This window comes from Auxenochlorella protothecoides (genome assembly GCF_000733215.1).
Source record: "Auxenochlorella protothecoides strain 0710 unplaced genomic scaffold scaffold3, whole genome shotgun sequence".
Taxonomy (NCBI): domain Eukaryota; kingdom Viridiplantae; phylum Chlorophyta; class Trebouxiophyceae; order Chlorellales; family Chlorellaceae; genus Auxenochlorella; species Auxenochlorella protothecoides.
The window spans coordinates 2,233-30,082 of record NW_011934358.1 but is presented as its reverse complement, the minus strand read 5'-3'; the positions used below and the strand labels follow the sequence as shown (position 1 = coordinate 30,082).

At 63.4% G+C, this 27,850-nt stretch overlaps 11 protein-coding genes across 11 annotated transcripts; 7 read left to right on the top strand and 4 right to left on the bottom strand.

The window, feature by feature from the left end:
* Positions 1 to 663: 663 nt before the first annotated feature.
* F751_2732 (Superoxide dismutase [Fe]) lies at positions 664 to 2,115 on the top strand (the record flags this gene model as incomplete). Its single annotated transcript, XM_011402426.1, has 5 exons — positions 664 to 711; positions 1,002 to 1,103; positions 1,248 to 1,356; positions 1,591 to 1,840; positions 2,055 to 2,115. 5 exons carry the CDS (start codon positions 664 to 666, stop codon positions 2,113 to 2,115), a joined length of 570 nt encoding a protein of 189 aa, XP_011400728.1.
* A 986-nt stretch (positions 2,116 to 3,101) lies between these two features.
* F751_2731 (hypothetical protein) lies at positions 3,102 to 4,119 on the top strand (the record flags this gene model as incomplete). The annotated part of the gene is made up of 4 exons (XM_011402425.1): positions 3,102 to 3,153; positions 3,296 to 3,406; positions 3,567 to 3,759; positions 3,969 to 4,119. The coding sequence occupies 4 exons, from the start codon at positions 3,102 to 3,104 to the stop codon at positions 4,117 to 4,119; spliced, it is 507 nt and encodes a 168-aa protein (XP_011400727.1).
* A 386-nt stretch (positions 4,120 to 4,505) lies between these two features.
* On the bottom strand, positions 4,506 to 7,824 carry F751_2729 (DNA polymerase lambda; the record flags this gene model as incomplete). Its single annotated transcript, XM_011402423.1, has 9 exons — positions 4,506 to 4,796; positions 5,027 to 5,182; positions 5,395 to 5,655; positions 5,874 to 5,996; positions 6,166 to 6,336; positions 6,553 to 6,763; positions 6,876 to 7,089; positions 7,225 to 7,421; positions 7,562 to 7,824. 9 exons carry the CDS (start codon positions 7,822 to 7,824, stop codon positions 4,506 to 4,508), a joined length of 1,887 nt encoding a protein of 628 aa, XP_011400725.1.
* F751_2730 (hypothetical protein) lies at positions 5,037 to 5,189 on the top strand (the record flags this gene model as incomplete). Its single annotated transcript, XM_011402424.1, has 1 exon — positions 5,037 to 5,189. One exon carries the CDS (start codon positions 5,037 to 5,039, stop codon positions 5,187 to 5,189), a length of 153 nt encoding a protein of 50 aa, XP_011400726.1.
* Positions 7,825 to 8,284: 460 nt separating the features above from the next.
* On the top strand, positions 8,285 to 9,710 carry F751_2728 (Putative transferase CAF17, mitochondrial; the record flags this gene model as incomplete). The annotated part of the gene is made up of 4 exons (XM_011402422.1): positions 8,285 to 8,546; positions 8,692 to 8,761; positions 8,872 to 9,119; positions 9,307 to 9,710. 4 exons carry the CDS (start codon positions 8,285 to 8,287, stop codon positions 9,708 to 9,710), a joined length of 984 nt encoding a protein of 327 aa, XP_011400724.1.
* A 160-nt stretch (positions 9,711 to 9,870) lies between these two features.
* Positions 9,871 to 12,807, bottom strand: F751_2727 (Peptidyl-prolyl cis-trans isomerase CWC27-like protein; the record flags this gene model as incomplete). The annotated part of the gene is made up of 9 exons (XM_011402421.1): positions 9,871 to 10,036; positions 10,194 to 10,326; positions 10,498 to 10,744; positions 10,941 to 11,316; positions 11,410 to 11,727; positions 11,905 to 12,040; positions 12,167 to 12,379; positions 12,516 to 12,666; positions 12,766 to 12,807. 9 exons carry the CDS (start codon positions 12,805 to 12,807, stop codon positions 9,871 to 9,873), a joined length of 1,782 nt encoding a protein of 593 aa, XP_011400723.1.
* F751_2726 (hypothetical protein) lies at positions 12,806 to 12,958 on the top strand (the record flags this gene model as incomplete). The annotated part of the gene is made up of 1 exon (XM_011402420.1): positions 12,806 to 12,958. The coding sequence occupies one exon, from the start codon at positions 12,806 to 12,808 to the stop codon at positions 12,956 to 12,958; it is 153 nt and encodes a 50-aa protein (XP_011400722.1).
* A 134-nt stretch (positions 12,959 to 13,092) lies between these two features.
* On the top strand, positions 13,093 to 13,372 carry F751_2725 (50S ribosomal protein L33; the record flags this gene model as incomplete). Its single annotated transcript, XM_011402419.1, has 2 exons — positions 13,093 to 13,160; positions 13,267 to 13,372. 2 exons carry the CDS (start codon positions 13,093 to 13,095, stop codon positions 13,370 to 13,372), a joined length of 174 nt encoding a protein of 57 aa, XP_011400721.1.
* Positions 13,373 to 13,717: 345 nt separating this feature from the next.
* Positions 13,718 to 16,301, bottom strand: F751_2724 (hypothetical protein; the record flags this gene model as incomplete). The annotated part of the gene is made up of 5 exons (XM_011402418.1): positions 13,718 to 13,850; positions 14,201 to 14,745; positions 14,901 to 14,978; positions 15,418 to 15,933; positions 16,098 to 16,301. The coding sequence occupies 5 exons, from the start codon at positions 16,299 to 16,301 to the stop codon at positions 13,718 to 13,720; spliced, it is 1,476 nt and encodes a 491-aa protein (XP_011400720.1).
* Positions 16,302 to 16,619: 318 nt separating this feature from the next.
* Positions 16,620 to 21,992, top strand: F751_2723 (Armadillo repeat-containing protein 8; the record flags this gene model as incomplete). The annotated part of the gene is made up of 12 exons (XM_011402417.1): positions 16,620 to 16,736; positions 16,821 to 16,876; positions 17,014 to 17,036; positions 17,158 to 17,231; positions 17,565 to 17,811; positions 18,040 to 18,174; positions 18,465 to 18,719; positions 19,340 to 19,779; positions 19,894 to 19,998; positions 20,319 to 20,507; positions 20,687 to 20,868; positions 21,134 to 21,992. 12 exons carry the CDS (start codon positions 16,620 to 16,622, stop codon positions 21,990 to 21,992), a joined length of 2,682 nt encoding a protein of 893 aa, XP_011400719.1.
* Positions 21,993 to 22,462: 470 nt separating this feature from the next.
* On the bottom strand, positions 22,463 to 27,379 carry F751_2722 (hypothetical protein; the record flags this gene model as incomplete). The annotated part of the gene is made up of 11 exons (XM_011402416.1): positions 22,463 to 22,622; positions 22,759 to 22,997; positions 23,208 to 23,583; positions 23,812 to 24,027; positions 24,246 to 24,478; positions 24,621 to 24,758; positions 25,411 to 25,593; positions 26,171 to 26,326; positions 26,638 to 26,799; positions 26,949 to 27,070; positions 27,250 to 27,379. The coding sequence occupies 11 exons, from the start codon at positions 27,377 to 27,379 to the stop codon at positions 22,463 to 22,465; spliced, it is 2,115 nt and encodes a 704-aa protein (XP_011400718.1).
* Positions 27,380 to 27,850: the final 471 nt, after the last annotated feature.

The following is a 27,850-nucleotide window of genomic DNA, read 5'->3' as shown; positions in this document are numbered from 1 at the left end:
AGAGCTCACACACCTGCTCGCCCTGCTCATTCTTTGCGTGGCCCTGCGCCGAAACCCTGAGGACCCCCTCCTGTGCAAGGGGAACCAGCGGAGCAGAGCACGTACCCCTCTCACGTTTTGGTTTGCCTTACTCTTTCCGTAGAACTATCCCGCCCACCCTCACCCACATCATCAAATCGTCCCTCGATTTTCCCTGGAAGGACCACTCACGCGCCTCGCCCAATGTCTTCCAAAGTATAACATCCCCTTCTCACTTCCAAACTCTGTAAGGAAATGCCGGCACCGAGGATGTGCCAGGAGTGGGGTGGCGATTTGAGATCCAGCGTGAAGAGGGAGGCGCAGCACCCATGCTCACCCCCCGGAGGTGGCCGAAGGCGCCCTTCTCGATGAACACCGCGATCCAGATAGATACATACACTGCGCACCCCCTTTCTGAAAATCCCTGACTCCAGTTTCGCACGTACGATAGCACCTTCCTTCCGATCCAAGATCCAAATGAATGCAATGAGTCAGAAGCTTGTGATGACTGGGAGGCCGCTGGGGCTCACCACCCGGCCATGCCAGCAGCGCAGGGTGAGAATGGGTGGCACATGCTGGACACACCGGAATGCCTCGCGATGTGAAAACTTAAATCCTTCTTTACACATCCATCAGGCTGCCAGGATGGCGCCCAGGGCTGCGCACGAGCTGCCGCCGCTCCCCTTCCCCATCGTGAGTCTGGGAGGAAGGTGCCTTTGGACAAGACTATTCCTGGCCCCATGCCCGCGTATCTGAGGCCGAAACCGTGCTTGCACACCCCCCTTGAATTATATAAGTGAGGTTTGACTTTTGTACGCAGGATTCCCTGGAGTCCAAGGGCATGAGCAAGGTGAGGGAAGATGGAGCTGGGTACCAGCTATCCCTTTCGTCATGGAGGATGCTGCATGGAAAGATCCTGACATGGCTGCAGGGCCCATTGCTGCCAATCATCATAGATACCAAGTCTTCTCATAAACGTGCAGGAAACCTTCGAGTTCCACTGGGGCAAGCACCACAGGGCATATGTCACCAACATGAACAACCAAATCCAGGGCTCTGACCTGGAGAAGCTGAGCCTAGAGGAGGTGGGCGGGCGTTTTTTCCCAGCATTGACGCAGCGAGCACACATTCCGTGCCAGATGCATGTGTAGTGGCCAGTTCTGACTTGGAGTACCTTGTAGGATGGGTCAGGCGCACCAGCAAGCAAGCACCCCGCCCACTCCACACAGCTCATCCACAAGTCCTGGAACAATGGGGAGCCCACTCCCGTGTTCAACAATGCCGCCCAGACCCTGAACCACACCTTCTTCTGGGAGTCCCTCTCCCCCAATGGCGGAGGTGAGGTCCGGGGTTGAAGCAGAGTGGGGACCCAACGGGGAACGGCCTGCAAGATTGGGACAAAGACCAGGCTAGGGGTGTTTGCTGCTGCTGGCACATGGATGCTGCCCTCTGCAGGCTGCTCCAAATGCTTTGAGCGCGACCGGGCGCCTGGGGCTGCCGATGCCAGGGTCCATTTGATAGCCGGTAGGGAAATGTTTGAGCTGATCCCCGGCCCCCCACCCGCCCGGGCAGGTGAGCCGTCTGGCAAGCTGGCGGAGGCCATCAAGAAGGAGTTTGGCAGCCTGGACAAGTTCAAGGAGGAGTTTGGGGCCGCCGGCGCCACCCAGTTCGGGAGCGGCTGGGCGTGGCTGGTGGAGGCTGGCGGGAAGCTGGCCATCCGCAAGACGCCCAACGCCGTCAACCCCATCGTGAACGGCGAGAAGCCGTTGCTGACCCTGGACGTCTGGGAGCACGCCTACTACCTGGACTTCCAGAACCGCAGGTCAGACGAGGGTGCGAGGAGCAGGGATGGGAGGACTGGTTGCATCACGCGTGGAAAAGGGGCAGGGGGCTGGGGACAGGAGAAGAGGATGGGCGCAGGAGCACTTGTTGGGGGGGTCAGGTGGAGGGTCGGGTGACAGAGGTGGATGGAGGGCTGCCTCTATGCGATCAACATCTGCTGAATACCCAAGCATGAACCTCCTGCCCCACCCCAGGCCTGACTTCATCAAGAACTTCTGGAACCTGGTCAACTGGGACAAGGTGCGTCTGGGGTGAGCGATGCACGCCCTGCATGGAGTGGCTGTAGTGCATCAAACTCACATCGGCAGGCTGCCATCATGTTACAGGTCGCCGAGCGCTACGGAGCCTGAGGTCGACACCTCCTGCCACCACTTTTGTTTGGGTCAGCAGAGTCGGTTGAATTCCCTGAAGAATACCGTTGAAGTCTGCCTGTGAATACTGCAGGCAGCAAAAGTCTTTCTCTGATCGAAGGCTTCTCTTCCCAATCCAATGTAACACGTGTGGATGCCCTTGTGCCTGGTGCAGGTGGTTGGCACCGAACCGTTCCTGGGCGACTCCCGTCCTCAATAATCGGGACCAGGGCCAGTAAGCACAGGCTGAAAAGTTCTTATTTGTTCTGGTCGAATTCGACATTGGCTCATCATCGAATGGGCTGGCGCATGCTGTGTACTCCTGAATCAACATTGGCGTGCGGTTACCCAGCAGTCCGTACCACGGAAGTTTGAGGTGGGCTCGCCCCTTCGTGTGCGGCCCTCGTCTCTGGAAAGGTCTCCTGATCAAATTCAGCAATCCGAGTCTGGAGGACCGCCGAATGATAGGGTGAGGGTGAGAGGTACGCGCCTGAGACCTGTCTGTCCAGGCTGTGACGTGGCCTCCTGACGTCAGCGGGACGCCGAGGACAAGAAGATTCTTCCCTCAGCACCAACATCATGCCGGGTTGCGCCATCAAGTGCAAGAAAGATTGGCTCGACAGCAACATATACGCAGAAAAGCCCCTCGCTACTCCTGTAGCGTGCACCACACCTTACTTGCACCACCTTCGGCCTGCTCCATCACCTTCCCAGGAACAGCACGGTATCACTACCGCGGTTTCTATCCTCCCTCCTGAGGCGCAGACCAATCATATAATGAGATTTACCTCGCTTTCGACCCTGTGCCTGTGCCTTCTCGTGGCAGCATCATGCGCAGGCTCAGGCCGTGCGCTGTCCTGGCCCCTGTGCGACCCCGCCGGCCTGGTGTGGATGACGGAGCGTCCCGAGCGGGACGACGTTTACCCGGGCTCCAACCTTTGGTGTGAGTGGATGGGCCCAAGCGCCAGTCATGCCGGTACTTCAACAGAGTGCGGCCCCGCTGTATCCTTCACGTCTGGGATGGGTCGACCGCCAGAGTCTTCGAGGCTCCTGGCACTGATTTTGCATCCCCTTCTCCTTCGCAGTCTTCTGCAACAGCGGCATCAATATCCTGGGCGATGCTGTGAGCATTTGCAGTGGTAATGGGACCCGCTGCGACACACTCGCCACAGCCACCGTCCTGTGCCAGATCCTCGGTAGGGTGCAGCGGGGGGGCGGCTTCCGGCAGCTGCCTGGGGTTGGGGAGGCGGTGCGTGCCTGTCAGTCACCTGCACGACACAGCCAGATGAAGAAGCATTCTGCGTGCCCCCTGACATTGGCATCTACACCCATGACCCCTCTTCAACGCCCCTGCAGGCTACGACGAGGCCTCCAGCTACCAGTCTGACGTGACCACCACGACCACCCTGGCCGAGGGTCAGGCAGTGCGCTCCCTCTCCGGCGAGTTCTGCCAGGCAGACGGCTCCTTCACCCTGCAGCGCCCTGAGGGCAATGCCGCGCCGCTCAGCAATGGCCCCTGTACCGTCCTGAACAAGCTCGTGTGTGTCAGGTGGGGAAGAGGAGTAGGACGATGCAAGGCTGTGGGTAGGGACATGGCAGCCCCTCAGCCTGTCCTCATGCAGTTACAAGCTGGCCAGGAAGCTCCTCACCTGTGCCAAAGTGTCAGCCGGGCTCGTGGGTCCCTCGCTGTCGGGCCCCCCAGAAGTCATGGTACTCTGCCGCCTCAAACAGCACCCTGTCATTCGCATTCGATTGCAGGCTGAGCAGCAGCATGGATGCCGCGGCCGAGTCGGCCTTCCTCGCCATATCGGAGAACCAGTTTGGCGGCAAGGAGATCGCGCCGGCCGCCGAGCTGATCGCCGAGGTGGCCGATAGTCTGCCTGGCGGCCGGAAGCTGCTGGGAAAGTAGACTCCCGCTGGCGTTCTCCCAGTATAGCACCCCTCGCGTCACACATTCCTGTAACTCTCTCTCGCACAGGTAGGGCCCCTGCTGAGGTGCGCTCCACAGAAAGCGTTCCCCCCCCTGATGCTGTTGTTTCTGTAGCATACCTGTTCTTTGACGTACTACTTGAGTACAATTCTGCTCTTCCCCCTTTGAGTGCATGCTCTGAGCCCTTTCGACCCCTGTCCGGGTGATGCCTGTGGCGTGCTTTTGCGGCCATGTTGAAACTGTCTGCCCTCTTGTTCGCCTCTGGCGAGGGAGGAAGGTCGCAGGCATGGGTGTGTGCGTCGTCTGCATGGGGCATAAGCCGCCCAGCAAGCCTTTCCTCGAGCAACGACAGAACCCCAGCCCCTTCAGAAGTAGTTGTTGAAGTAGCGCATGGTCACTGGGACATAGTCCAGGCCCAGCAGCTTGAATATGTCGGTCTCGCAGGCGCAGGCAATCCTGCTCTGAGAGGACCCGCCCTCAGGCAGCAGCACAGTCACCTCCTTGTCCGACAGCTTGAACCCCGTGGTGCTGGGTTCCCCTGTGCAGGTCCTGGCCAGCTCGGCAGCTTGGGTGGCCCAGTGCCGCGTGGCCCGGCAGAAGGACTGGCTGTTGGCAAAATAGTTGACGGCAAAGGGCAGGTGCTCGTGCGCGTACACCTGGATAATGGCGGGAAGGGGACGTAGAACCGGGGGGGGTGTCTTGGGGGGGTGATGGTGCGATCGAGCACTGGCATGGAGAAGCATGAAGGGAGTGGACCAGGGGCCTCATGATCTGAAGTGACTCGGCGTGTGGCGTCCCATGAAGTACTGTGGCGGGCACGCCCCCCTGCTGCCCTTCGCCGCCATCACCCCTCATCGAACCAAGACCCATCAGCAGCCCTCTGCACCTTCACGTCTATGCGGCGAGCCCAGGGCGACGCCTCGGTCCTGAACAGCCCCATCCAGCTCGCGCGGGTCAGGGGGGCGCGGCACAGCGTGGACGTCGCGCCCGGCCCCATCATGTCCTCCAGCAGGAACCCTGCCTCCAGCAGGTTGTCCAGCAGCTGTTGAGAGATCATGGGTCGAGTCTTGGAGGGGCTACTTGGTCTGGTTATACTGCACTGCAGCTTTTCTGATTGAACACGTAAGTGGTTCATCACATTGAGCCTGCAAGGGAGGCACCGCCCCTGTGGATACAGGCCAGCCGCCCTTTGTACGTCCACGTCCATCGCTCCGCCAGCGTCCCACATGAGGCAACCCACCCCTCCTTTCCAACCTGCTCCAGGAAGTGCACGCAGTCCACGTGCTCCGTGCCGGGCGGCAGGCCGACCAGCATGTCCATGTCGCTGGACTCCGGGGCGCCTCGCCGGAAGCTGCCCGTGGCCCAGGCGTAGGTCCTGGCCACGCCGTCGGCACCCAGGCCGGGCGCCAGTGTGTCCACCAGGTCGAACACTGCGGCGCGGACCAGGGCCTCCCCCCTCGCCACCTCCGTGCGGGGCATCTTGCGCTGGATGTCCTCATAGTACTTGAGCCCGGTCTGGGGGATGATGGGCAAGGGAAGAGAGGGGGGCGTCGTACCAAGCGCCTCCACGCGCAGGTCTGGCCCACCAGGAACCCGGGCAGGCAGGCGCAATGGGCACCCCGGCAGGCCTTGATCGAGGGAAATGTTCTACCCCGCAGCGCCCTGGGAGCAGGCGGCGGCGTCCATGACAACTCCCGCCCATTCCCTCCCCCGAACCCCCATCCCCAGCGCACCAGCTGCTGCGCCGTCAGGCCTGGCCGCCGGGCCACGTCCTCGAGGCTGCGGGCGCCATCCGCATACCATTTCTGGGCCGTGGTGGGGCCGGCGCCCCACACGCCGCTGAAGAGCGCCAGGGTCTGCGGGTGTGGTTGTGTGTGAGAGGCTTGAGCATCGCCGGCGCCACATGCCAGGCAGATGACGGGAAGTCTGCGGCACGGGTTCCAGTGCGCTCCTCGGCGTGCGACGACGCGCCGCCTCCACCCCGGTCCCCCCGACGCACACCCTGACCCACACACGGCCCCCCACCTGTAGCCGCTTGTCCCCGGCGACGGCAGCGACGCGGATGAACTCCCCGCTGCGCAGGACGTCCCTGACCTTCTGGGCGCTCTTGGGGCCCAGGCCTACGTGGTCCACGTCCGCATCCTCCTCCAGCGGCGAGCCATGGCCGGCCACCTGCTGGATCGCCCGCTCCAGAGCCTGGAAAGCAAGGGGGGTTGCGGGGACATGGGAGCGGCTCCTGGGATGGCTTCTGAGCAGCTTGGCAAGCAGGGTTGAACACCCATGGAGCAGCTCCTCGCACAGCCACATGGAGTGCTGGCAGCCGGTGCCCAGCTGGGCACCACCATACTGAGGGACCCCTGTGCTCCCCACGCCGCGACCCAGCCACCGTGACCCCCGCCCACGCACACACACCTTGATGCGGTACTGGTCCCTGCCCTCCACGTAGACGGAGCGGTACTCCGCCAGCTTCTCCACGATGCAGAAGGGGTGCGGGGCGCAGGCAGCGTGCCTGCACGCGGTGTTGACGCGGGGGGCCTTTCCCCCCTGGTCCTTGCCGGTGGGGGGCGCCGTCGCTGCCCTGGCGGTGCGGTACCAGTGGTGCCGCAGCTTCTCGCGGGTCGCCCTGCTCATCTTGCAGAGAGGGGCTGGTGGTGGGCTGGGGAGACGCTGTGGGAGCAGGCAGGAGAAGATGAATCAGACGAGCGGCCAATCCCAAACCAAACCGCGTCACCCACATCGCCGTCGCCTCATCCCAGGGCTCCTCCCAGACGCCGGCCCAGCCCCAGGGAAGGCCCGAGTCGCCGCCGGTGAATCGAGGCAGGGTGTCACCCTCGATGGCGACAAACTCGCTGCCGACCCTCTCGACTCTGCAGGGGGCGGGCGGTTGCGGGCGGCGGGCTTTCTTGCGCGGCAGAGGCTCAGCGTCGCAGAGGGGCGCCCCGGAGCCTCCTGTCGAAGTGGGGGCGTGCGCTGGCGAGGTCCCCAGCCCCGAGCCCGTCTTGCTGCTCGGTGGACTGCCAGCCCGTTCCCTCTGCTTGGCTCCTGGTCCCTTGCTGTCTGCCGAGCCGCTGCCAGAGTGCTCACCCGGCCCGCTCACAGCCGCCTCCCCGTGGGCCTGCGGCATGGCAGCTGCCAGCCTTTGCCCAAAGGGGGAGAGGTGGTCGCTCTCCGCCTGCCGCGTCTGCTTCAGCATGGAGGCAGTGATCCACGTGGGCAGTACAAAGTGGACGCCCGTCGGCGCAGCTACACGCATCGAGTCGATGTCGAGCGACAGGGAGGGCCTGGGTGATGGATGGGGGTCTGGGGCTTGGGTTGGAGGAGGTTCATGTGATGCCCGGTGTGCAAGGCTGATGGGGCCACTTGGCGGCCCCATAGTTCCGATGCTGCGCTGGTGGCAGGGCTCCCCCCGTCGGCTCCCAACCAACTCACGACCACAGCCACATGCCTGACATGCTCCGCTTGGGCCAGGTGAGCTGCCGCTGTGACCAGGCTGGTATTCGCGCCCGATACCACGTGGGTGGTGTCCTTGTCCAGTGCCGCTGCTATGGAGCCACCCCTGTCGACCACCCGATCCTTCATGCGGGACACGTGGGACTTGTGCCAGAACACCAGGCGGCAGCCCTCGAACACATGTTTGAGGGCCATGTCTCCACGACGACCCCCCCCATCCGGACTGAAACTCATGACGGGGCTAACGTGTTGGCTTCAAGGCCCCTGAGGACCTTTCGGCCCTCAGCATGGGAAGGCTGGTGGGGAATTGGAGGGCCGAAAGTGTCCTGTGCACATGGTGGCGACCCTGGATCCCAAGTTTGGGACGCTGGCCATTTGGTCCTCGTGTCATATCCATGTGGCTGTATGCATGGCGAGATGTCTCCACCAGCTAGGCCCGATTCCACGGACCTGTGTCGGTGATCTGGGACCCTGCTGTGCATGCTCCACACCACCACCAGTTCTCTCGGGTGAGGGTCTTCGATGCCCGTGGATCCCATGTATGTGTGTTCAGGAACGCGAATAGTTGTGAAATATTATGATTACCATTTGTATGTATTTCGCAATTCATTGATGTAGAGGACGTACTGTACCATGGCCGCACCTTGTTCAGAGCGCCAGTCTGCACCAATGGACCACTGAGCCCGATCCCATCATGCGCTTCCTGATCGAGACCGCTGCTGCAAGTCGGCGCCATGCCGCGCGGTGTTTCGGCTCTGGAGCCATGGAAGCCATCAGCCTGCAGGGGGTGCGAGGTGTGCTCCGGCTGCAGGGCTCGCCCGTCTACCACTTCCTGCAGGCGCTTTTGACAAATGACATAACGCCTCTGGAGGCTCCCGACGCCAAGCCCTTGTACGCCTGCCTGCTCAGCGCCCAAGGCAGGCACTTGCATGACATGATCATCCACAAGATGCCAGGTGAGGATGTGGGGACGGGGTTTCAGTGAGGGACGTGACGCTGGGGTTGATCTTGGCACTCATTGTGCGCCCCATCACCGCCCATCCTCCATGCGTGAGGAGCCGTTGTACCTCCATTCTTGCACCTCCTCACACCCTCTACCAGACGAAGAAGCTTGCCTGCTGCTGGACGTGCACGCAGACAGCCTGCCCGACCTCTCCCGCTTGCTGAAGAGGTGCGGTTTGCAGGCTGGTCCGGCCCCCCGCCGTCCTCCTGGCTGGGCCAGGGCAAGTGCCAGGGTGCCGTGCTGCGCCCTGACCCCCCAGACCTCCCCCCTTGAAACAGGTACCGGCTGCGGCAAAAGGTGGACATCGCAGATCTGAGCGGCGAGGTCTCGGTCTGGGCTGCCACGGAGCATGGCGCCGCCCCGTGCCCCTCCGCCCACCTGGCCTGGGGTCCCGACCCTCGCCTGCCCGCGCTGGGCGCGAGGGGCCTTGGCGCCTGGGGGGAGGCCAGCGCGTCAGAGCAGGCGCGCTTCGCGCGACACCGCATGCCGCTGGGGGTTGCCGAAGGCGACGCCGAGATCCCGCACGGTGGGGTCTGGGAGCCATTGGTTGGGGCTCCTGGGTGGTGAGTGCTGGGTTGCCTGGTTCCCGAGGCGGCCTCACCCAGTGGGCGGTATCCTATTGCGGCTCCACGACGTCGCTGGACAGGACCCTCCAATGCTGCAGCCATTGTGGGTCGCTCAGCGCAATCCCCCCCCCCCCCTCCCCATCACAGGCCACGCCATGCCCCTGGAGTACAACCTGGATGCGCTGCGGGGCGTGGCTTACGACAAGGGCTGCTACGTGGGGCAGGAGCTGGTGGCCCGAACCCATTACAAGGGGGTCATCCGGAAGCGGCTCATGCCCGTGCGCTTCGGCGTCGGGGGCGAGGGCGGCGCGGAGGTCGCTGCAGGCCGCGAGATCGCGGCGGGCGGCGCTGGCTCCGGAGGGCGGGCTGCGGGCGTCGTGCGGGCCGTGGAGGGGGAAGCCGGCCTGGCGCTGCTGCGGCTGGACGCCGCGCTTGCCGTGGCGCGGGGCGCGGCGCCGCCACTGGCGTTGAGGCCCGAGGGTGGGGCGGGGCAGGAGGTCCTGCCCTCGGTGCCGGACTGGTGGCCCAGAGACTGGACTGAGGGGAGTTGATTTGCCCCTTGTGTGTGCCGCGGAGGTGATACCCGTTACATGTTGATGAGTATCATTTGCATTGAGGACCTGGCTCTCACGACATGGTGACGGCAGCAGGGCCACGTCCTCACACTACCCAATGCACAGGCCAAGCAGCATTCTCCTTCCTCACGCTCGCCTAGTTGTTCGCCCGCCCCGCCCACTGATTGCCGCGTTTTCGTTCGGCCTGCGACTTCTTGTTGAATTTGGCCTTGCCCGCCTCGAGCAGCGGGTCGTGCACGGTGTAATCCTCCACGCTTTCCTTCCTGGCCATGGCATCCCGGGCGTCCTTGACAAATGCGAGCCTGATGTCGTGGGAGTAGGAGGGGAGACCTTGTTGGGGACCCAGATAGGCAGGGGGAAAACATTGGGCCTTTCCGTGGAACAGCAGACTGCTTGAAGGTCCCAGGACCCTGCTGCAGCTGCCATGCTCTGAAATGCCGGCGCAATTCAGCCACACACCTGTGCTTCCTCAAGCTGGCGAGGTCGTCGTCGCTCTCGTCCTCGCCGTCCTTTCCCAAGTAGGCGTCCACCCTCCAGGCAGCCGGCATGTAGGCCTCGTGCGCGATGTCCTGCCTCACCCTGCCGTCATACCCTGCTGCATGCAGCATGAGCGGGCGGTGGGGCAGAGGTTTAGTCATCACATGAGCGACAGCCCCCAGGCATGCATCATCGCATCGCGCGCGTGGCACGAGACCCTCTGAACGCCTGCATTTGGCATCCACTGCTCCCGGGGGGCATAATGCCAGAATGATCCAAATCGAACCTTGGAAGTCGGGGTCTGGCGTGGCGCCCTCTGGCGCTCCGCTGCGGTCCTGAGAGGCCGGTGCTGCCGCAGCTGCGCCGTCTGGGCCGGGCCCTGCGGCTTCTACTCCATCTGTGCTGGGCCCTGCCTCGGCTCCGGCGCTGGAGCCGGGCCCTGCAGCTGACCGGAGGTTGGACGTGAAGCGCTGCAACTTGCTCAGCGTGTCCCTCTGCCGGCTGCCGCCGATTCTTTTCCGCTCCAGGTACTCCTGTCGCGGGCGAGTGGGAGGGCTGGGTGTGTGGATGCAATCGTGGTGGACCGCACAGGCTGCAGAGAGCAACACCACAGGCTGCCTCCAGCAATCCACCTCCCATTAAGGACACCTGAGATCCGTGCTCAGCCTGCTCCCCAGGAGGTTGCACCACCCACACCCGCGCCCCCTCTCCACCCGCGACCCCGCCCACCTTCCTCCGCTTCTCCCAGCTGCTCAGCAGGTTGGCATCGGCCACGGCAATCTGCCTGGAGGGCACCACCACAGCGGCCGTGGAGCGCTTGCCCTGCCCCGTCCCTGCCAGGGAGCGCGCCGCCCTCCTGCGCGGCCGCCCGTCCTCCTCGGATGCGTCCCCGTCCTCCTCGTCCTCCTCGCCGCCACTTCCGCTGGGCGACTGATTTTGGCCGGGCCGCCCCTCCCCCTCGCTCGCCTTGGCTGCACGCCGGGCCTGCACCCGCTCGCGCATGCGTGACTCCAGGTCGGACGGCTGGGGGGCAGGCGCGGCGCTGGTCGAGGGGGGAGCCTCCTCCTCCTGCCGCTGCCTGGCGGACCGCAAGGCCTCCCGCACACTGCAGGTGAGGGATTGAGTGCATTGCTGATGAGACGCTGGGCGACTGGGAGGTACGGCCATGGCCGACAGCTCACTCCCATGCACCAGCCACAGGGTCTCACTCCTACCACCAGCCACAGCAGCTACCACCAGCCATAGCAGCTGGAAGCGCCCACATCCACAGCCCGCGACTCGCCTGTTCAGATCCACGTCCAGGGCCGCCTCCTTGGACAGGTGGGCGTCGTGCAGGGCGTCGTGCGCCGAGGCGATCTTCAGGGAGGCAGCCGCCTCCACGGCGGCCTCCTCCTCCGCCTCGGCCTCGTCCCCGAATGAGATCAGGCTGAAGTTCTTGGCGGCCTTGCGCTGCAAGGTCTTGGCCCTGGCCGCCGCCGCTGCTGCTGCCTCGGCGGCCTCAGCCTCCCTGGCCTCCCTACAGAGGGTTTAGAGGAGTCTGGGATCAGCAGGCAGACAGATTGACGAGGAAAGATCTCCATCTGGAGGGTCCGTGCCACATCTCGCAGCCCAGACCCCGATCACCCGCACACGACCCGTCGCGCTTTCCTTGCGCCATGCTCATGCACTTTACACATGCGCTCCCCGGCCCCACCTGTCCACTCGCGGCACAATGTCATCGAAAGGGTTCCACAGCACGTCTGCCCTCTTCAGGACCGGGGGGTGCTCCGGCCGGTCGTCCTCGCCCACCTCTAGGTCGTTAAAGCGCAGCAGGTTGTACAGGGTGTCGCCTGCGCAGGTGAAGGCACCTCGAATCTAAATTGTCTGCTGGCATGGTGCGAGGTGTGCCTGCCAAATTGCGGCCCCAAGTCCTCTCGGCTCCCTCATAACGGGCCCGGCATCCTCCTCCGACGCACCCGCCACGCGTCCAAATATGGTGTACTTGCGCTCCAGTTGGGGCGTGGCATCCAGGGTAATGAAGAATTGCGAGCCGTTGGTGTCCGGCTTGTTCTGGTTGGCGCAGGCCAGCAGCCCGCGGTGGGTGAAGCGCAGCCTGCTGTGCACCTCATCCTTGAAGGGGCGGCCGTAGATGGATTCGCCACCCTGGCCCGTGCCGGTGGGGTCGCCGCCTGTGAATTTGTTGGAGTTGGGGTGAAGCTGCCTGGAGCTCAAGCGCCTGGAGGAGCCACACTCTGCCGGCAGCCTTCATTGAGCAGGCAAACACCATCAACCTCCATGAGCCATGGGCTCCCACCACCACCCCACCTTGAGCCATGAAGTCTTTGAGCACCCTGTGGAAAATGGTGCCGTCATAATAACCTTCCAAGCAGAGCTGGACAAAGTTGCGCACCGCCTTTGGGGCCTCCTTGGCCCACAGCTCTACGTCAAGATCACCCAGGCTGGTTCTCAGCACCGCCTGCGGGATGTGAGGAGCGCTGATGGATTGGAGATAGGACTAGAATGTCAATTTCATCACCAGAGGATACCAATGGCATTGCGATCCTCAGGCACCAACCTTTCCCTTGGTGGGGGGCTCAAGGTTGTAGACGTTGGACATGGCGACACGTTCCCTGTCGAAGCCTTACGATTATGCTCGATTCATGGGACTGTATACTTCATTGTGGTCGTACCAATGTCGCCAGGCGAGGACCCACCGTTGTAAGGAAGCAAACACGTTCGTGGATCTGAAGTTTGGTGTCGCGCCCTGAGTCCACCGAGGTACGGCCACGGCACAACTCACATTGACGACCCAGACAATGGGTTATTCTGCAGGAGCAAAACTGCGATTGAGTAGCTATATCACGTTGGTTGCTAGCGCCTCGGGGGCTTGAAGACATCAGCGATGGCACCGAAGAAGGGTGCCACCCTCCTTGTCAAGCTGCTGAGCACAGCTGGAACAGGATACTTCTAGTGAGTGTGGACCAGATTTTGGGTGTCGTTGCGCATATGGGACCAGCGTCGTTCTTGTTAGCAATCCGTCCTCAGCCCTGGTCCCTCTCTGTTCCCCTCCCGGCAGTGTGGCGAGGAAGAACCCCCGCAAGCTCCCCCAGAAGCTAGAGTTCGTCAAATATGATCCCAGGGTACAGCGACATGTGCTCTTCTCCGAGACCAAGCTGCGATGAGTCGGTAGACGTCCTCGTCCTCGTGTTTTCACCCCAATGCTTTGTGAGCTCCTTGTAAGTTTACCTACCTTCAGCTTTGACATCACCCTCACAAGGCGTAACATGTCAACTGGGGTGTTGCAAAATCCCAAGGATGTGAAGTGAGTTCCCGAGCCGCTAACTGTCACCAGAGTTAGGCTTCCTCTGTCATGATATGCCGTCAATGGCTCATTTAGCAGGATGGCACATGTTGCAGTCCAGTAGGAACAATGCTGCCCCTCTCCTCAGTAAGATGTTGTCCGTCAGCAAGTGTACATGGTCTGTTGTGCGGAAACTCGCATTCCGCGCACTGGTCTTAGCATCGCCCTATGGGGCCCTGGACGCCAGCTTGGGTGCCTTGAAGCCCGCACCGAATATTGCTGCCGCCGGCAGTGCGTCGCCCCTGGAGACAGTCAGCAGCTTCCTCTTGCCGGGCACCGCAGGCTTCAGCCCGCCAGGCCTGTGTTGGAGGAGGGGTGAGCGGATTAGGGCGGGGCAGCTTGGGCACGATGAGGTCGCGACCATCCCATACAGGCACCAGGTCATGCTCTCTTCACGGGAACTCACGCGGCCACAGGACGTTCCAGGGCTGGGTGAGACTTGGGGACTGGTAGCATAGCGTGCTTCGCAGCAGCTTCCACCACCCTGTGCTCGTAAGAACAAGGGGATGTTTTAACTCGGCAAAGGCTTGTATGCATGTCTGGTGATCCAATAAGTCGACACCCATGAGAGCCTAGGGTTCATCGGAGGGCCAACAGCCCAGCATTTATGACCGCAGACGCTATCAGACTCCCACACAGCGTTCCACACCTCGGGTTGAGGGCGCGCAACGGATCGCCAGCCGGCCGATCTATCTCAGTCGCGGGGCCGACGGCTAGGGCCGCCAGAGCCTCCTTTGTGGGCTCACCGACCCCCCCGCTCGAATTCTCCTTCTCAGACAGGCTGGTCTTGGCGGCGACCCGCGCTCTCTTCCCCTTCTGCGCGATGCTCTCCTTGGCCTGCCCCGGGGAATCCCCCTCGCCCCACACGCTGGCGGCCAGGTTGACCTTGGCCTGGCCGGCGGCCCGGCGTGCAGGCGGCTTCCGCCTGGGCGCTGGCTCAACCGGCTCTGCAGCGACGAGGGGTGAGGACGGGGCAGATGCGCCGGCGCCCGCCACACGAGCAGCCTCGACCGGCTCGGGACCGGGCGCGGGCGAGGCCTGCCTTCCCAGGCCAGCGTCCAGGGGTGCCGCGGGCGGGGCGTCGATCGGGAAGATGGGGGCGCGGAACAGATCGTCGCCGCAGTCCTCATCCTCGGCATCCGTGCCCTGCAGGTGGTCGACCAGTTGATCCACCACTCGCATCGCTGTCGCCATCTGGGCAGGTGTAAGGGGGGTGCTTTGAGTGGGTAAAGGACAGCAGACAGATGACTGGATAGAGTAGAAGCAACGGTCTTCAACCCTGGGCTGTCCTGGTCACAGGCCCTGATCTCGTGGGGCGCCTATGATCTGAAACGCTCACTGCGACGCACCTCTCTGGCTGGCGTGGCATTCTCCCTCTGGCGAGCTGCCTCCTCCAGGGCCGCAATCTTCTCGTCCCGAGATTTGATCTGCGCGGGGGGGCAGTGGTTCTGCCGTGTGTCGACTTGGGGTTCTTGACCAGGAGGAAGGAGCGCTGCCCCTCCTTGCCGTTCATTACTCGTCCCACACCCACACTTGTAAGTTCATCCGCCCCCAGCTCCCCCTCTTCTCTCCATGTATCCTCACTCCTGGTCACCCCCCTAAACCCCCACTCAAGCATTCTCCCACCTGTGCCTGCAGCGTCTCCAGCCGTGCACGCAGCGACCGCCCCTCAGCCTCCGCCGCCCCCGCTCTGCGCTCGGCGGCGGCCCGCGCCCCGCCCTCCCTGATCGCCCTTTCCTCGGCGGCGGCCCGCGCCTCGCCCTCCCTGGTCGCCCTTTCCTCGGCGGCGGCCCGCGCCTCGCCCTCCCTGGTCGCCCTTTCCTCGGCCCCTGTGCGTGCCGCCAGCCCCTGAGACAGGGCCGCCACGCCCGCCGCCAAGCTCTCCTTCTCGGCCGCCAGGCCCTCCCGCGCTCGCAGGGCACCCTCGGCGGCCTCCGCCCGCGAGCGCGCGGATGCGGCGATCTCCTCCGCCAGCGCGCGTCGCTCGCGCTCCGAGTCGGCCTCCCGCTTCGCCTGGGCTAGTCGCTCGCGCTCCGAGGCGGCCTCGGACCTGAACCCAGCGGCCTGGGCCTCCTGGCGGGCGGCCTCCTGGCGCGCCGCACGCGTCAGCTCCTGCGCCTGCTGCAGCTGGGCGCGCAGGGCGGCGCCTGAGCGCGTCGCCTCCCGCTGCGCCTCCGAGTGGCGCGCGGCGGCCATCGCCCCGACCGCACTGAGCCTCGAGGTGGAGGCGCAGAGGCGGTCGTAGCGGTCCGCGTCCTCCACCGCGCTGGAGTGCCGGACCTTGAGCAGGGCACTGCGCTGGCGCCAGCGGTACAGCTCCACCTTGGACTTGGACAGCTGGAAGGAGGCCAGGTCTGCCCTGTCCCCCACCTCGTCCAGCGCCTACCAATGAGGAAGGGGGTGGGGGGCAAGAAGAGGCTGTACTGAAAAACAAAATGGTACGTGTTGTGCTGAATGTGTATTGGTCTTCAACGGAGGAGTCTCGAGAGCCACGTTGGTCGGAATGACTGAGTGGGGACCAAAGGCTCACGGGCCCAACCACCTACCCGTGCATGGAGGCGACTCGCAGTCCTTGTCTGGGCTTCTTGGCGGGCCTTGAGCTTTTCATACCGAGCAGCATGTGCTTCATGGATCTTGGCCTCGATGGCCAGCTGCTGGGTGAGCCCGCTGACATGGCTCTCCAGGTCCGCGATGTGCAGCTGCACCGCCCGGGGCAGCCCGGAATTTTCGGTACCCACATCGGCCTCCATTTGGGTGTTTTCAAGTGGCTTTCCCTGTGTCGGGATCGTTGACGGCGATCGCCGCTCCACGCAACCCATTTGGGGCACCCCGTCCCTGTGACAGCGGGGTGGGAGTTTGAGTGAGTCCCATGCGATGCGTGCCGTGGCAGGCGCCTGCAGAGCGAGAACGATTACATTCTCGTCGCATCGTAATCCGTTCCGGGACTGAGCTTCATCACGAGAAATCTCTGAAACATACTGACTCCATGGCCCGGGAAGCGAGTAGGCAGTGCGGTTCTTGAGACCCTCCAAACCTCGCCTTGCTGAAGATCGCTTGCTGGCCACACCATGGCGGTGTCACGGAATCTAACACTGGGCATCGCTGCTGCCTTGGCGTATCTTAGCTTAGTAGCCGGCCAGTCCGGGACGTACAATCCCTGCACGGAGCCCAATGTCGTGAATAAGGTGCGCTCGCCGTGCCTATGACAGTGCTCGATCTGATATTCTACAGGAATGTGGAGGATCCCATAACCCTGATTTCTTTACCAGGGGGATGGATTCGTCGTCGGTCTGGCGTACTGGCCGGCGGGCACCATCGTCAACTGGTATGGGGACGTGCTTGGGGTAGGGTTGCCATATTTGGTGTGGAGTATGCCTTGAAAGGGCATGGTGGGAGGTGCTCTGCTGCACTGAATGTGAATTTGCTGAATCTTGTGACCCCTAAATTCATCCTCCCATGCAGGGGCCCAGCTGTCAACGCCTCAGGTTTGTGAATGGAGGTTGAGGTGACGTGCATGCATCCCTAGAGATAACAATGATTCATACTGGCTGCGGCTGAGGACATCATCCTCTCAACCCTTACATTCCGCCTAACTATTCTGCGCAGGCGCACCCGGCCTGAACCCCTGCATCACAGGAATGCAGTGGGAGGGCGGCACCTTGAACTACCTGTCGTATCTGGTGGGTCGGTGTGAGTGGGGCGGGCATGGATGCAGGGGCGGCCCCCATCGGTCGGCAGGGCTGCATGGTGGGACCTGGGCTTGCTGGGACTGCCATTATCTTACCCCCCCTGACTGGGAGCCCAGCACATCCAATTCAGCCTTGCTACGCAGTGCCAAGGTCTCCCTGCTTCATTCTGTCTCCTGGTCATGCGCCCTCAAGCGATTTGCAGTCCCTGATACCGACCCACATCTCACCTTGCGCTGCCCCAAGTCCAATCCTCGCGCCTAGACTGAGCCTGCCGCACCTACACACACTTCCCCCTCCACCCCCCCCTGCGCTGCCCTCGCCCAGAGCAACCAAGGCGTGACCTTCAGCACCTTTATGGTCACCGTGGACACGCTTGCCGCGCTGCGCACGACCAAGGCGGAGGAGGACGCGATCTGGGGCCCCATCCTGGGCGTGCAGCAGACGGAGGTGCTCAGCGTGATCGCCTTCCGGGGCCAGAATCGGTCGGATGCCAAGTACATCCGCAGCAACATGGCGGCGCTGACCGGCGGGACGGGGATTGTGGAGCAGATGTCGCTCTTCATCGGATTCAGTGAGCGCGGCCGGGTGGGGGAGCAAGGAGTCCAGGTCATAGCCATGGAGCCTGGGAAGGGTTGAGACAGCGTTTGGGGTGGGGGTGGGGACCCACTGGATTTGGGGTGCGGTTCTGAGGGAGGACCTACTGAAGGCGGCAGTACTGCTCCATGGAATGGTCTGCTTGGAGGGCAGGAAGCTGCTCAGGTCCACATCTACCCCTCCGTCTCGGCAATCATCATCACAGACCGCGGCGTGTTTGCCGGATTCTCTTGGTGGGACTTTGGCCAGTGCACCGCTTGCGGCGGGCTGGTGAGCGACCAGTGCATCCGCACGTCACTCAGCGACAGCTACCAGCTGACCGCCCAGGCATCATGTGCTGGTACGAGTACTCGGGATACCTTACGTGTCGAGGTGGATGCTGAGTCTGGGGGCCTGGCCCTCTGCAGCCAGCGGGGGGGAGGGATGAGCCTGACGGCGCATGAAGAGCCGGGGCGTGGTATGTGCTCTTCCATGTGGCCACGGCCATTCGCCTCCTCGCGTGACCGACACTTGTTCACCGCAGGCAGAGGCCAGTGTGCGGTACCTGGTCACTGCCCCTTCCCAGCGCGCCATGAGCAAAACTCTCACACCACCCCCTCCCCGCCCCCAACCCCATGGTCAACCTGGCAGCCCCGCTGAGCAGCTGCACATGCCGCGGGCTGTCCTGCTCCACCAGCACCTGCTCCACTACCATCATCGCGGCATTCCAGGGGTCTGACGCCTCTGGCCGCACCTTCACTTCGGCCTTCAAGATCCAGGCGCTGAACAAGTACTCCATCTCCGACTTCTTCTCGCAGCTCATGGACAAGCTGTCCGGCATCCTGCCCGGCATCTCTACGACCACCGTCAGCTCATCGGGCAGCTCCATCAGCATCTCGGGCAGCGGTGAGTGGGTGGAGCTGGGATGAAGGAGGGCGGGGCAGTGGGAGGGGTGCACGAAGCGGCCAACCCTCTGTCGATGCCAGCCGCCAAGAGTGACTCGCACCACGCAAAGGGGCCGGCAGTAGGCGCCAGGGCACCTCCATGCACCCGCTCCACTCCTCCCCATACCATGCCCGTGCAGCCACGGAGGCTGCGCTGCAGCAGGCTCAGTCAGCGGCCTGAGGCATAGGCCCCCGACCAGACCTCGGCCGGGAACAAAGTCTAACCCTGCCGCGAGGACATGCTGCAGGGTGAGACCTTCTCATTCAGAGAGCCTCTCTACTCAATCAGTCACACAAGGGGCCTGCGTGGGTCAGGGTGGTGGCTGCAGGTCGAGACAGCCTGTACCTGCCCGATGAGTGTGTAACAATCTTGCTCCGGTAGTTCCCAAGGTTCCGCGCGCTGTAGGCACCGGACCAGCCCAAAAGCTTGTCGCCGGGACATCGCAGTGTCTTCAGCGGTACTCGTAAAAGAATAAAATGGGTCATAGTCTGTAGTATCTAAATCCCATGCACCGCTCCCCCTAGCGCGCATGGACCTCGGAACCTCGGGGGGGAGCTCAGCTCCCCCTCCCCCGACCCCAGAGGAGGCCATGGTGGCACGACTGTCGAGCATCGACCCCGCCGACCGCCTCGTGGCTACTCGTGCGCTGAAGAACGAGTCCATCGTCAACCCGAGGCGCAAGCTGACCCTGCTGCGGGCGGGGGCGGTGCCCGCCCTGCTTTCCCAGCTCGTGCAGGGGCCCTCCCCCAAGCAAGCGACGCAGAGCCTGTCCGCCCTGGCCAGCCTCCTGCTCGTCCAGCAGGGCTGTGCCTGCCTGGTCGAGGAGGGCGGCACCGACGTCCTTCTCATGGCACTCTGCAGCCAGGACGCGGGGGTGGCAGCAGCCTCTGCATCCGCCCTCCGAGCCCTGTGCGTGCACGCCCCCCTCCGTGACCTCCCCCCGGCCTGCTGCTCGGCACTGTGCCGCCTGGTGGCGCAGGCTGGGGCGGACTCTGTGGCCCCCGCCCACGTCATGGCCGCCGTGGCCAGCAGTCCCGGCCCCGCGCGGGCGCTGGTCGCCGCCGGCGCGGTGCCGCACCTTGCCGGCCTGCTGGGCATGCGCGGCGCGGGCCTGGCGCGCACGCCGGTGCTCCAGGCGCTGGCGGGGCTGGCAGCGGGCGACCCGGAGGCCGCGCGGCAGCTGGCGGCCGCGAAGCCCGCGGTGGATGCGCTGGCCCTGGCGGCGCGGAACGGGGCCGAGGTGGCGGCTTCGCGGTACAACGCCGCGGCCTGCCTCCTATACTGCTGCCCCGTGCTACAGGAGCGGCGGGGGGGCGGCCGAGAAGCAGGCCCTGGTGTGCAGAGGTTTCTGTGGATTGGGTTGGGGAGGTGTATGTGGGGGGGGGGAAGGCCGAGAGTGCCCCGCCACCTTTCCAGTCGGTATCCATGGCCTGCGGTCTGTTCCACAGTATGGAAGTACCCCTGGGGCGGCACGATCATCCTATAGTAGCAAGGGTCAAATGCCATGCTGTCCACGTCCCCGCACCTGACCCTGCCCCACTCCCCGGCCCAATCCCACAGAGCTTGCGCTGCTGCGTGCTGTCCACGCTGGTCGCCCTGCTTGACTGCAAGGAGCCTCTGGGCTGCGAGCGCGCGCTCCTCCTCCTCCTGGGCACGGATGCCTCGCTGCTGGCCGCCGCCGTGGACGCCGGCGCGGTGGCGCGGCTGGCGGGCAAGGTCGCGCGCTGCGATTGCCCCCCGCAGCACCTGGTGAGCATGGTGTTGGGTCTCGTGGTTGTGCTCTTGGGTGTGTGGGAGCTTTGATCTTCCAGAACCGCATTCATTCTCGCTGGAGTGTGGACTCGATGGCCTGAGCCATTTCCCGCCCCCTGAAATGCGACCCTGGCCGACCCACCGGCTCACGCTTTCCACCTCCAACCCGCCTCCAGCCCGACGCCCTGCGCCTGCTGAGCGAGCTGTGCTCGGATGAGGAGGCCCAGCGTCGTGTGGTGGAGGAGGCGGGGGCCCTGCCCCGCATCGCGGCCTCCCTTGCCCCGGACAGGGAGCAGGAAGAGCGAGCAGCAGCCGTGCACCTGGTCCGGGTCCTGTCCCGCAGCACCAAGCTCCTCAGGTGTGTGTGAGCCTGTGTTGTGGGGCGTGGGCGGGGGGGGCATGCTGACGAGGCAACCATGGTGGGGCTGACGCACGGTGGGGCCCTGCCACATGGCGCCAAGCCTGCCAGTGTCCTCTGTCCAACCTGGCACCGCTCAAGTGATGGCCCAGCAGCCCGGCGTCTCCCCTCCCCGGCCAGCTGTCTGCTCCCATCACCAACCACGCGCCCAACCCTGCCCGCCACTCAACACCCCCCCACACACACCCATCACAACGAGCTGCAGGGGGGGCTTGGGCCCGCTGGACCTGGCCCAGCCCCTGCTGGCGCTGACGCGCGATGGCGGCGACGCCGCGGCCGCCGCGGCCGCCGCGCTGTCCAACGCGGTGGCGGAGCCCGGCCCGGCGCGCGAGGCGGTGCTGCGCGCTGGCGGGCTGCAGCGCTTCGTGGGCATGACGGGAGAGCCCGCGCTGCGCGCGTTGGGCTTCTGGGCGCTGAGCAGCCTGGCCTCGCGCGCCGGGGACGAGCTGAAGCGCTCCCTCATGGCCGCGCTGCCCTGGTCGGCGGTGCGCGACGGCGTTGCCTCGGGCGACGCCGGCGCTGCGGCCAAGGCCTGGCTGCTGCTGCGCAACCTGGCGCACGCCAGCGGCGCCACGCTGGACGACGCGCGGCGCTGGAGCGGCGGCGAGCTGCTGGGCCTGCTGCGCCGCGGCGCGCGTGACGTCGGCCACGGCGCCTGCCCCGCCGCGCGCCTGCACGCGCTGTACGCGGCGGTGAACCTGGCGGCGGGCCCCCGCGCGCACAAGGAGCTGCTGCTGGCCGAGGGCTGGGCCTACCTGCTGGTGGGCGTGGTGGGCGAGCGCGGCGCCGCCTGCGCCGACGCGCACCGCGAGGCCGCCATCTGGGCGCTCATCAACCTGGCCTGGGGCGGAGAGGACGACGGCGGCGCGGCGGACCGCGCCGCGCGCATCCGCACCACGGGCGCCGAGGGCGCGCTGCGCGGCCTGCCCCCGGGCACGGGGCAGGCGGTGCTGGAGCGCGCACGCCAGGCCCTGGACAAGCTGAAGCTGGAGCCGCTGCTGGGCCGGCGCGGGCCCAGCGATAGCCTGGCCTGGGAGGCCATGGCGGACATGGAGGATGAGTAGTCTGATGGGCGTGCTCGGAAGGGGGGCCGGCGAGGTTGCGATTGGAAATGGCTGAGGAGCATGTGAGCGAGGCCCCCACAGCCTGCGCCGCTGCTGAACACAGGCCTGCTCAGCGTGGCTGCGCCCAGGGACGCCGCAGCTCGTGGGTCTCACCCCGTTCCTTGCCCAGTCTACTCCACATCCCGCCGCCGCTCCGCCTGCCCCATTACCATCCTTTCCCCAACGCCCTTCGAGCCGTTTCTGCACCCTGAGCCCGCACCCACTTGTACCCAGCCATCGGCACACATGACGCACACGGCCTGCTCCTGTACAGACGCGCCTGCCATCAGCATTTTCTCCTGACCACGCAAGTCAATGGTGGCTGTACACACCCTGGTACCGCTCGGCACCCTAGCGTCGAAAGGGACCAATTGCTGCAGCCCACATGCGTGAGCTTGGTTCGCTGGTGCAAGATGACCCACGTCACCAGCCTATCGCCGAGCCGCCCGCCCATCCCGCCAGTCGCGGGCGCCAGACAGGCCCAAGCGACGCAGCGTGACGCACAGCACGACCACGGGGACGCAGGCAGCCAGCTTGATCGCCGCGGTCACCAGGAAGGTGGCCTGGAACCCCAGACGCTCTATCAGCACGCTGTTGGGAAGGGGGCACAGGGGTGGGGCTGTTGATGGGGTGTATACTCAGCCCGGCACAGCACAGGGCGGTCGAATCACTCCACCGTCCACACAAAAGGCCAGTCAGCTGCCCCTCCACACGCGCCCCGCCTCACCCTCCGAGGGCCGCAGAGCCACTCCAGGAGAACATGGTGATGCTCTCAAAGGCGTTCACCTTGCCACGGTACTGCTTGGGCACCACTTCCATGAGCACGCTGCGCATGAGAGGCCGGGTGCTGTTGGCCAGTGCCGTTCGTAGGAGGTGCACGGTCAGCATGGCGGGCGCCCTGGCTGTGGAAATGAAGGCCATGCTGCTGAGCAGGCCCACGTCAAAGAGTCTGGTGCAGATGGATACCTGATGATGGGTGGGCGATTGAGGTGAGGGAGGGGTGGTGGGTGCAGGATCATTTGCTACACCCCAGTGCGTGGGGGTCTAGAGGGCAAGGCTTGCTCCAAGAGTCTGCAGGTTTGCGACTGTTGGAGCCCCGCTCCCCCGCCAAGCCTCTGCCACGGTCAAACCCCCAGGCATTCTTCATGAATTTTATGAACCCAAGGATTACCTCACCTCCACCCTGCCGACCCTGGCAGCAATGCGCTGGGCGGCCGCGGCGGCAAAGGCTACGCCGCAGGGCGCCGCAGCTGCCACGGCCGCCACGGTGGCCGGCCGCAGCCTGCACTGCTCCAGGAAAAATATTGCAAAGAACTTTACCGTCATGCCTGAGGCCAGCCCGCTGAGCAGGTCCGACAGGGTCAGCAACAGCGTGACAAAGACGGCCGGTGGGCAGCAGGAGGTAGGTTGGGCGGCAGGAGTGGGGAGGAGTGGGAAGTCCAGCTCACTGCCGGGGTCAATCACGGTGTTTCGCTCCATGTCGAGCTCCGGGTCTGGGCCGTCGGTGCACCCCTCCGCATTGGAGGTTGGCGCACCGCTCGCGTCAGGGAGCCTGCCAGGAGAAAGGAGCGCTGAGGATCCTTTTGATTGTGAGGAATTCGCACCGCGTGGCACCTTGCAGATGTCTTGTCCTGGTCTGCATTCACGTGCACATCAAGACAGGGCAAGGACTCTTTTGCTGTCCATTGCAGCGTATGCTAAATATCCATCACACACCGGATGAAGCTCACTCTCCCCTCCTCATTCATTGCATACCAACAAAACCCTTCCTGCAGCTCACGTCACGGCCTCGCTGGCGTGGTCCAGGGCAAGGTCGTCGTTGAAGAAGAGCATCAGCACCAGGGGTGCCAGCATGAGGAGCAGGCCTGCCTCGACCACGGCCCGGCAGTCCCCCGTGCGCCAGCGGTTTCCCAGCCTCAGGAAGACGAAGAAAGAAAGAAGTTGCCCGCTTCCGGCGGCAAGCACGGTCACGATGTACTTTTTGGTGTACAGTGAACTGCTCATAGTTGGGAATGGAGGGGAGGGGGATGACGAGTGAGAAGGGTGCTGCCGCAGGAGAGGTTGGCGGAAATCTGTCCCAGATCCATCTGCAGGTATATTGCTGATCCCAGAAGGGAATAACATGCTTCAATCCCAGCGCATTCAATTCAAGTGGCTCTGTCGCTACACTGATGAGTTCCCAATCCAACGCAAACAGTGGGAGCAACCCCTTACCTGCGGCCCGCCTCGACGCTGTCTGCGAAGATGGACTCCATGGCCACAGAGTGAATGCCGCGGTAGATGCCCAGCAGGCCAGCACACGCCGCAAGATTGACGATCGTGGGGGCCAGGCTCATGGTGGTAGCCAGGGTACCTGCTGCAAGCAGCCCCAGCACGGCTCCAGAGCGTAATACCATGTCCCGCCGCAGGATGTCACACAGATAGCCGGCAGGCACAGCGGCGGCCAGCTGCAGATGTATGCATGGATTGCGGGTTTACAGTTCATATGCTCTGTACTTTGAGGACAGAGATGCTCCTTTCGTCGACGATGCACGGTACTACCACATCAATGGGGAAGCAAGGTGTTCCACCAACCATCATTGGGCCAACCTGTGAGATGCCATTGATGCCCTGAATGATCCCCACAGTGGAGGTGCGTCTGGAGATGAGGTAGATATAGGCTGACAACGCGTCCCCTGACCGAACAGAAGCCGACAGGTTCTCAAACCAGCTCCACCAAAAGGTGAGCTGTAAGGTGACGTGGGGGATGGGGAGCAATCTTTCCATCAGGGGATTGAGCTTTGTGAGCGACGTTTGAGAATCAAGCATGCCCTGCAAACCTTGACATTGTGATTGAGTGGCATGTTAAGCTCCCATGGCGCGACACCAGAATAGGTGGGGAGCCTCTGCAGCCGGCAATGTCCAGCTTGCGGCGGTAGGCATATTCAAGCCTCCCAAACTTCAGTCATCCGATTGTTCAGAAAGAGGTCGCCTTGGCTGTTAGTCACAATGTCTAATGTGATACTATGGTCGTTTCATTCACGGGCATCTACAAATCAAACCTCTGGCGTAGGTATACGTTTGCCGATGACTTGGGTTCCGCGTGGGGCTGTCTATTGTCCAGGTCCCATGGAAGGGATCCCTATGCTCCCTCTTTGCATACTTCCCTGTGCAATAAATATTAACAATAAAAAATTGATCAGGCCGCACTTCATGCATCCATTCACAGAGCTTGAGATCGATTCGTGTCCTCCTCCACGTTCGCCGAGTTCTCCTTGTCGTCCTGAACATTGGTGGGGCAACAATATGCTCTGGGTGTGATAGCTACCCACAAGGTCCCATATCAGACGAATAAGAAGGAGCCCTCAAGTCCCCAAGGCAACTTTGCACTCCACCTCACCTCCAAAGCTCCCAGGTACTCGTATCTGAAGATGAAGCCCAGGCCCAGTGCGACCCACAAGTGCCGGCAATCAGAGGAAAGCGCCACGCTGGTCACCGGCTCGTGCAGACGCACAGGCTCCACAGCTGCCAAGCACTTGCCAGTCGCAGTGCAATGGACGAACGAACGACCCAGCATGTTGCCCTGTGGGTACTTGTACAGGAGCATCAAGAGTTGACTGCTGGCTTCTGGAAGGCAGCGTATGCAGGGATGACTCACCTTTTGGAAACCGCTCTGCCCTGCTGAACATATTTCTCTTTCCACCCAGGCAGCATGCTTTTTGGCTTGGTTTAGAGCATCAACCCTACTTTGAATCCTTTCACCCAGGCCTCCCCACACTCACAACTGCAATGTAGTTGCCATCTGGTGTTGCAGCCAAGCCTGAGCCCGGGTACGTGCCATCTGGGACTCGCCAGGTGGCCACTGGCTCGAGAGAGGGCCAGGAAAGCACGGCCATCCGACCGTCTGCTGCCTTGATCGCCAGGCGGCCTCCTTGGAGAGGTCGCTGCGAGGAGTGAGGTTGGAGCTGGGGTGGCACACTGCTGCCTAATGGCTCTGGAATCACTGGTCTTGAAGGACAAGCAGCACAAGCTTGTGTGCATCACAATCGGTTTGGGCAGCATAGAGGCTACTAAACCTCCTCCACCAAGGGAAGGTAGAAAGCCACGGTACCTGAGCCCCCTACAGAGCTGGCTCTACACACCACCCCGCCCTTGCATACCAGGCAATCCAGGGCGGCAGACTGGAAGCCGGCCTTGCTGGGAAGGGGCAGCTCCGTCTTGTCCCAGGCAATATCAGCAGAGCCACTGGGAGACAGTTTCCACAGCTTGCCACGACGCGTGCCCACTAAGAGGCACTCCCCATCTGGGCTCCATGCCTGCCACTCAGATGCAAGCAGGGGAGGCGAGCAGTCATGATGTTGCCCTGCGCTGGACACGGCCAGCAGAATTGTCCCTGCAGGGGCCACTCCTGCCTACCCACGCAAGACAGACCCAAGCCACACAGGGAACATAAACCATCCCTGAGCACCTGGCACCAAGACCCCGTCCTCACCAGACTGGCGGCATGCGAGGTGCTGCAGGGTCCTCGCTGTCGCTCCGATCCGAGGTCCCACAGTGCCACGGAACCGTCTGAAGAAAGGGCCGCCAATGCTCCTGGTTGGGAAGGATTGGCAGCCAGGTCTGTGACAGCTGCCACATGCCCCTGAAGGAGCGTCGTCACGCGCGCCTCAGCCATGGAGATGATGGACACAGCGGCATCGTCCCCGGCAATCGCCAGCCGTGCATTTCCATGGCAGCCTGGCTCCGTCGTCTCAGGCATGGGGTGCAGCCATGTAGCTGCCCGCAGGTTCTGTGGCAGGGATGGCGACGAGGCATGAAATGGGGCATCTGTGGGAAGGGACAGTCAGGGCACTGGTCTTTTATGGTGTTCTGGTGGCAGGGTGCAGGCGGGCAGCGAGTGAGTAGGGCCAATCATGTCCGCAGCCACAGGCAACTCACCCCGCCAGGCGTGTGGGCGGTGGCAGAGTTGACAAACTGCACGGCGACGCTGACGTGATCGGCCAGGTGGGTGCCATCGTACACCGTAGCATGGTTCGAGCCGATGCTGGCTACCAGGTTTCCTGCCCCAGGAGTTGCACTGCAGCATGCTAGGCCTGTCACGGCTCCTCCATGACTCTCCTGTCGTCACAGAATTGGACCGGACCAGTGGTGAGCACCATGGGGAATTGGCTGCGGATGAATGCACCCTCTAAGTTGAGCAGAACAACAGCAGGTACAATGCCGTCCCCTCTTCCCACACCGTCTCGCACCTTGATGACGGTCTTGAGGCGCAAATTTGCCAGCGCATGTCTTCGGTATGCATCGAGCCCGCCCAGTAGCTTGACCTCGGTCTCCCGTGCTCTGTTCGACTGCGTCTCTCCCTGGTTCATCGGCAGCGCATTCAGAACAGGGGAGGGGGGGGGGCAAGACAGCTTACACCAGAGGTACGCGTCAAACTCCTTGTATTGCTCTTCGGAACACAGCATACCGCCGCTGGATGCAGCGTCGAGTTTCCCCGTACAGAGCTGGTGTGGCTGCGTTCGAAATGTCGAATTACGCTCCAGGAGTCCCAGATCGCGCGGGATCTAAATTAGTAAATTCCCGACGACAGATCGCCGAACCCAGGTACGCGTCAAACTCCTTGTATTGCTCTTCGGAACACAGCATACCGCCGCTGGATGCAGCGTCGAGTTTCCCCGTACAGAGCTGGTGTGGCTGCGTTCGAAATGTCGAATTACGCTCCAGGAGTCCCAGATCGCGCGGGATCTAAATTAGTAAAATCCCGACGACAGATCGCCGACCGAACACCCCCCCCCCCCCCCCCCCCCCCCTCCCCCGTTCCACTTTATAAAACCCAATAA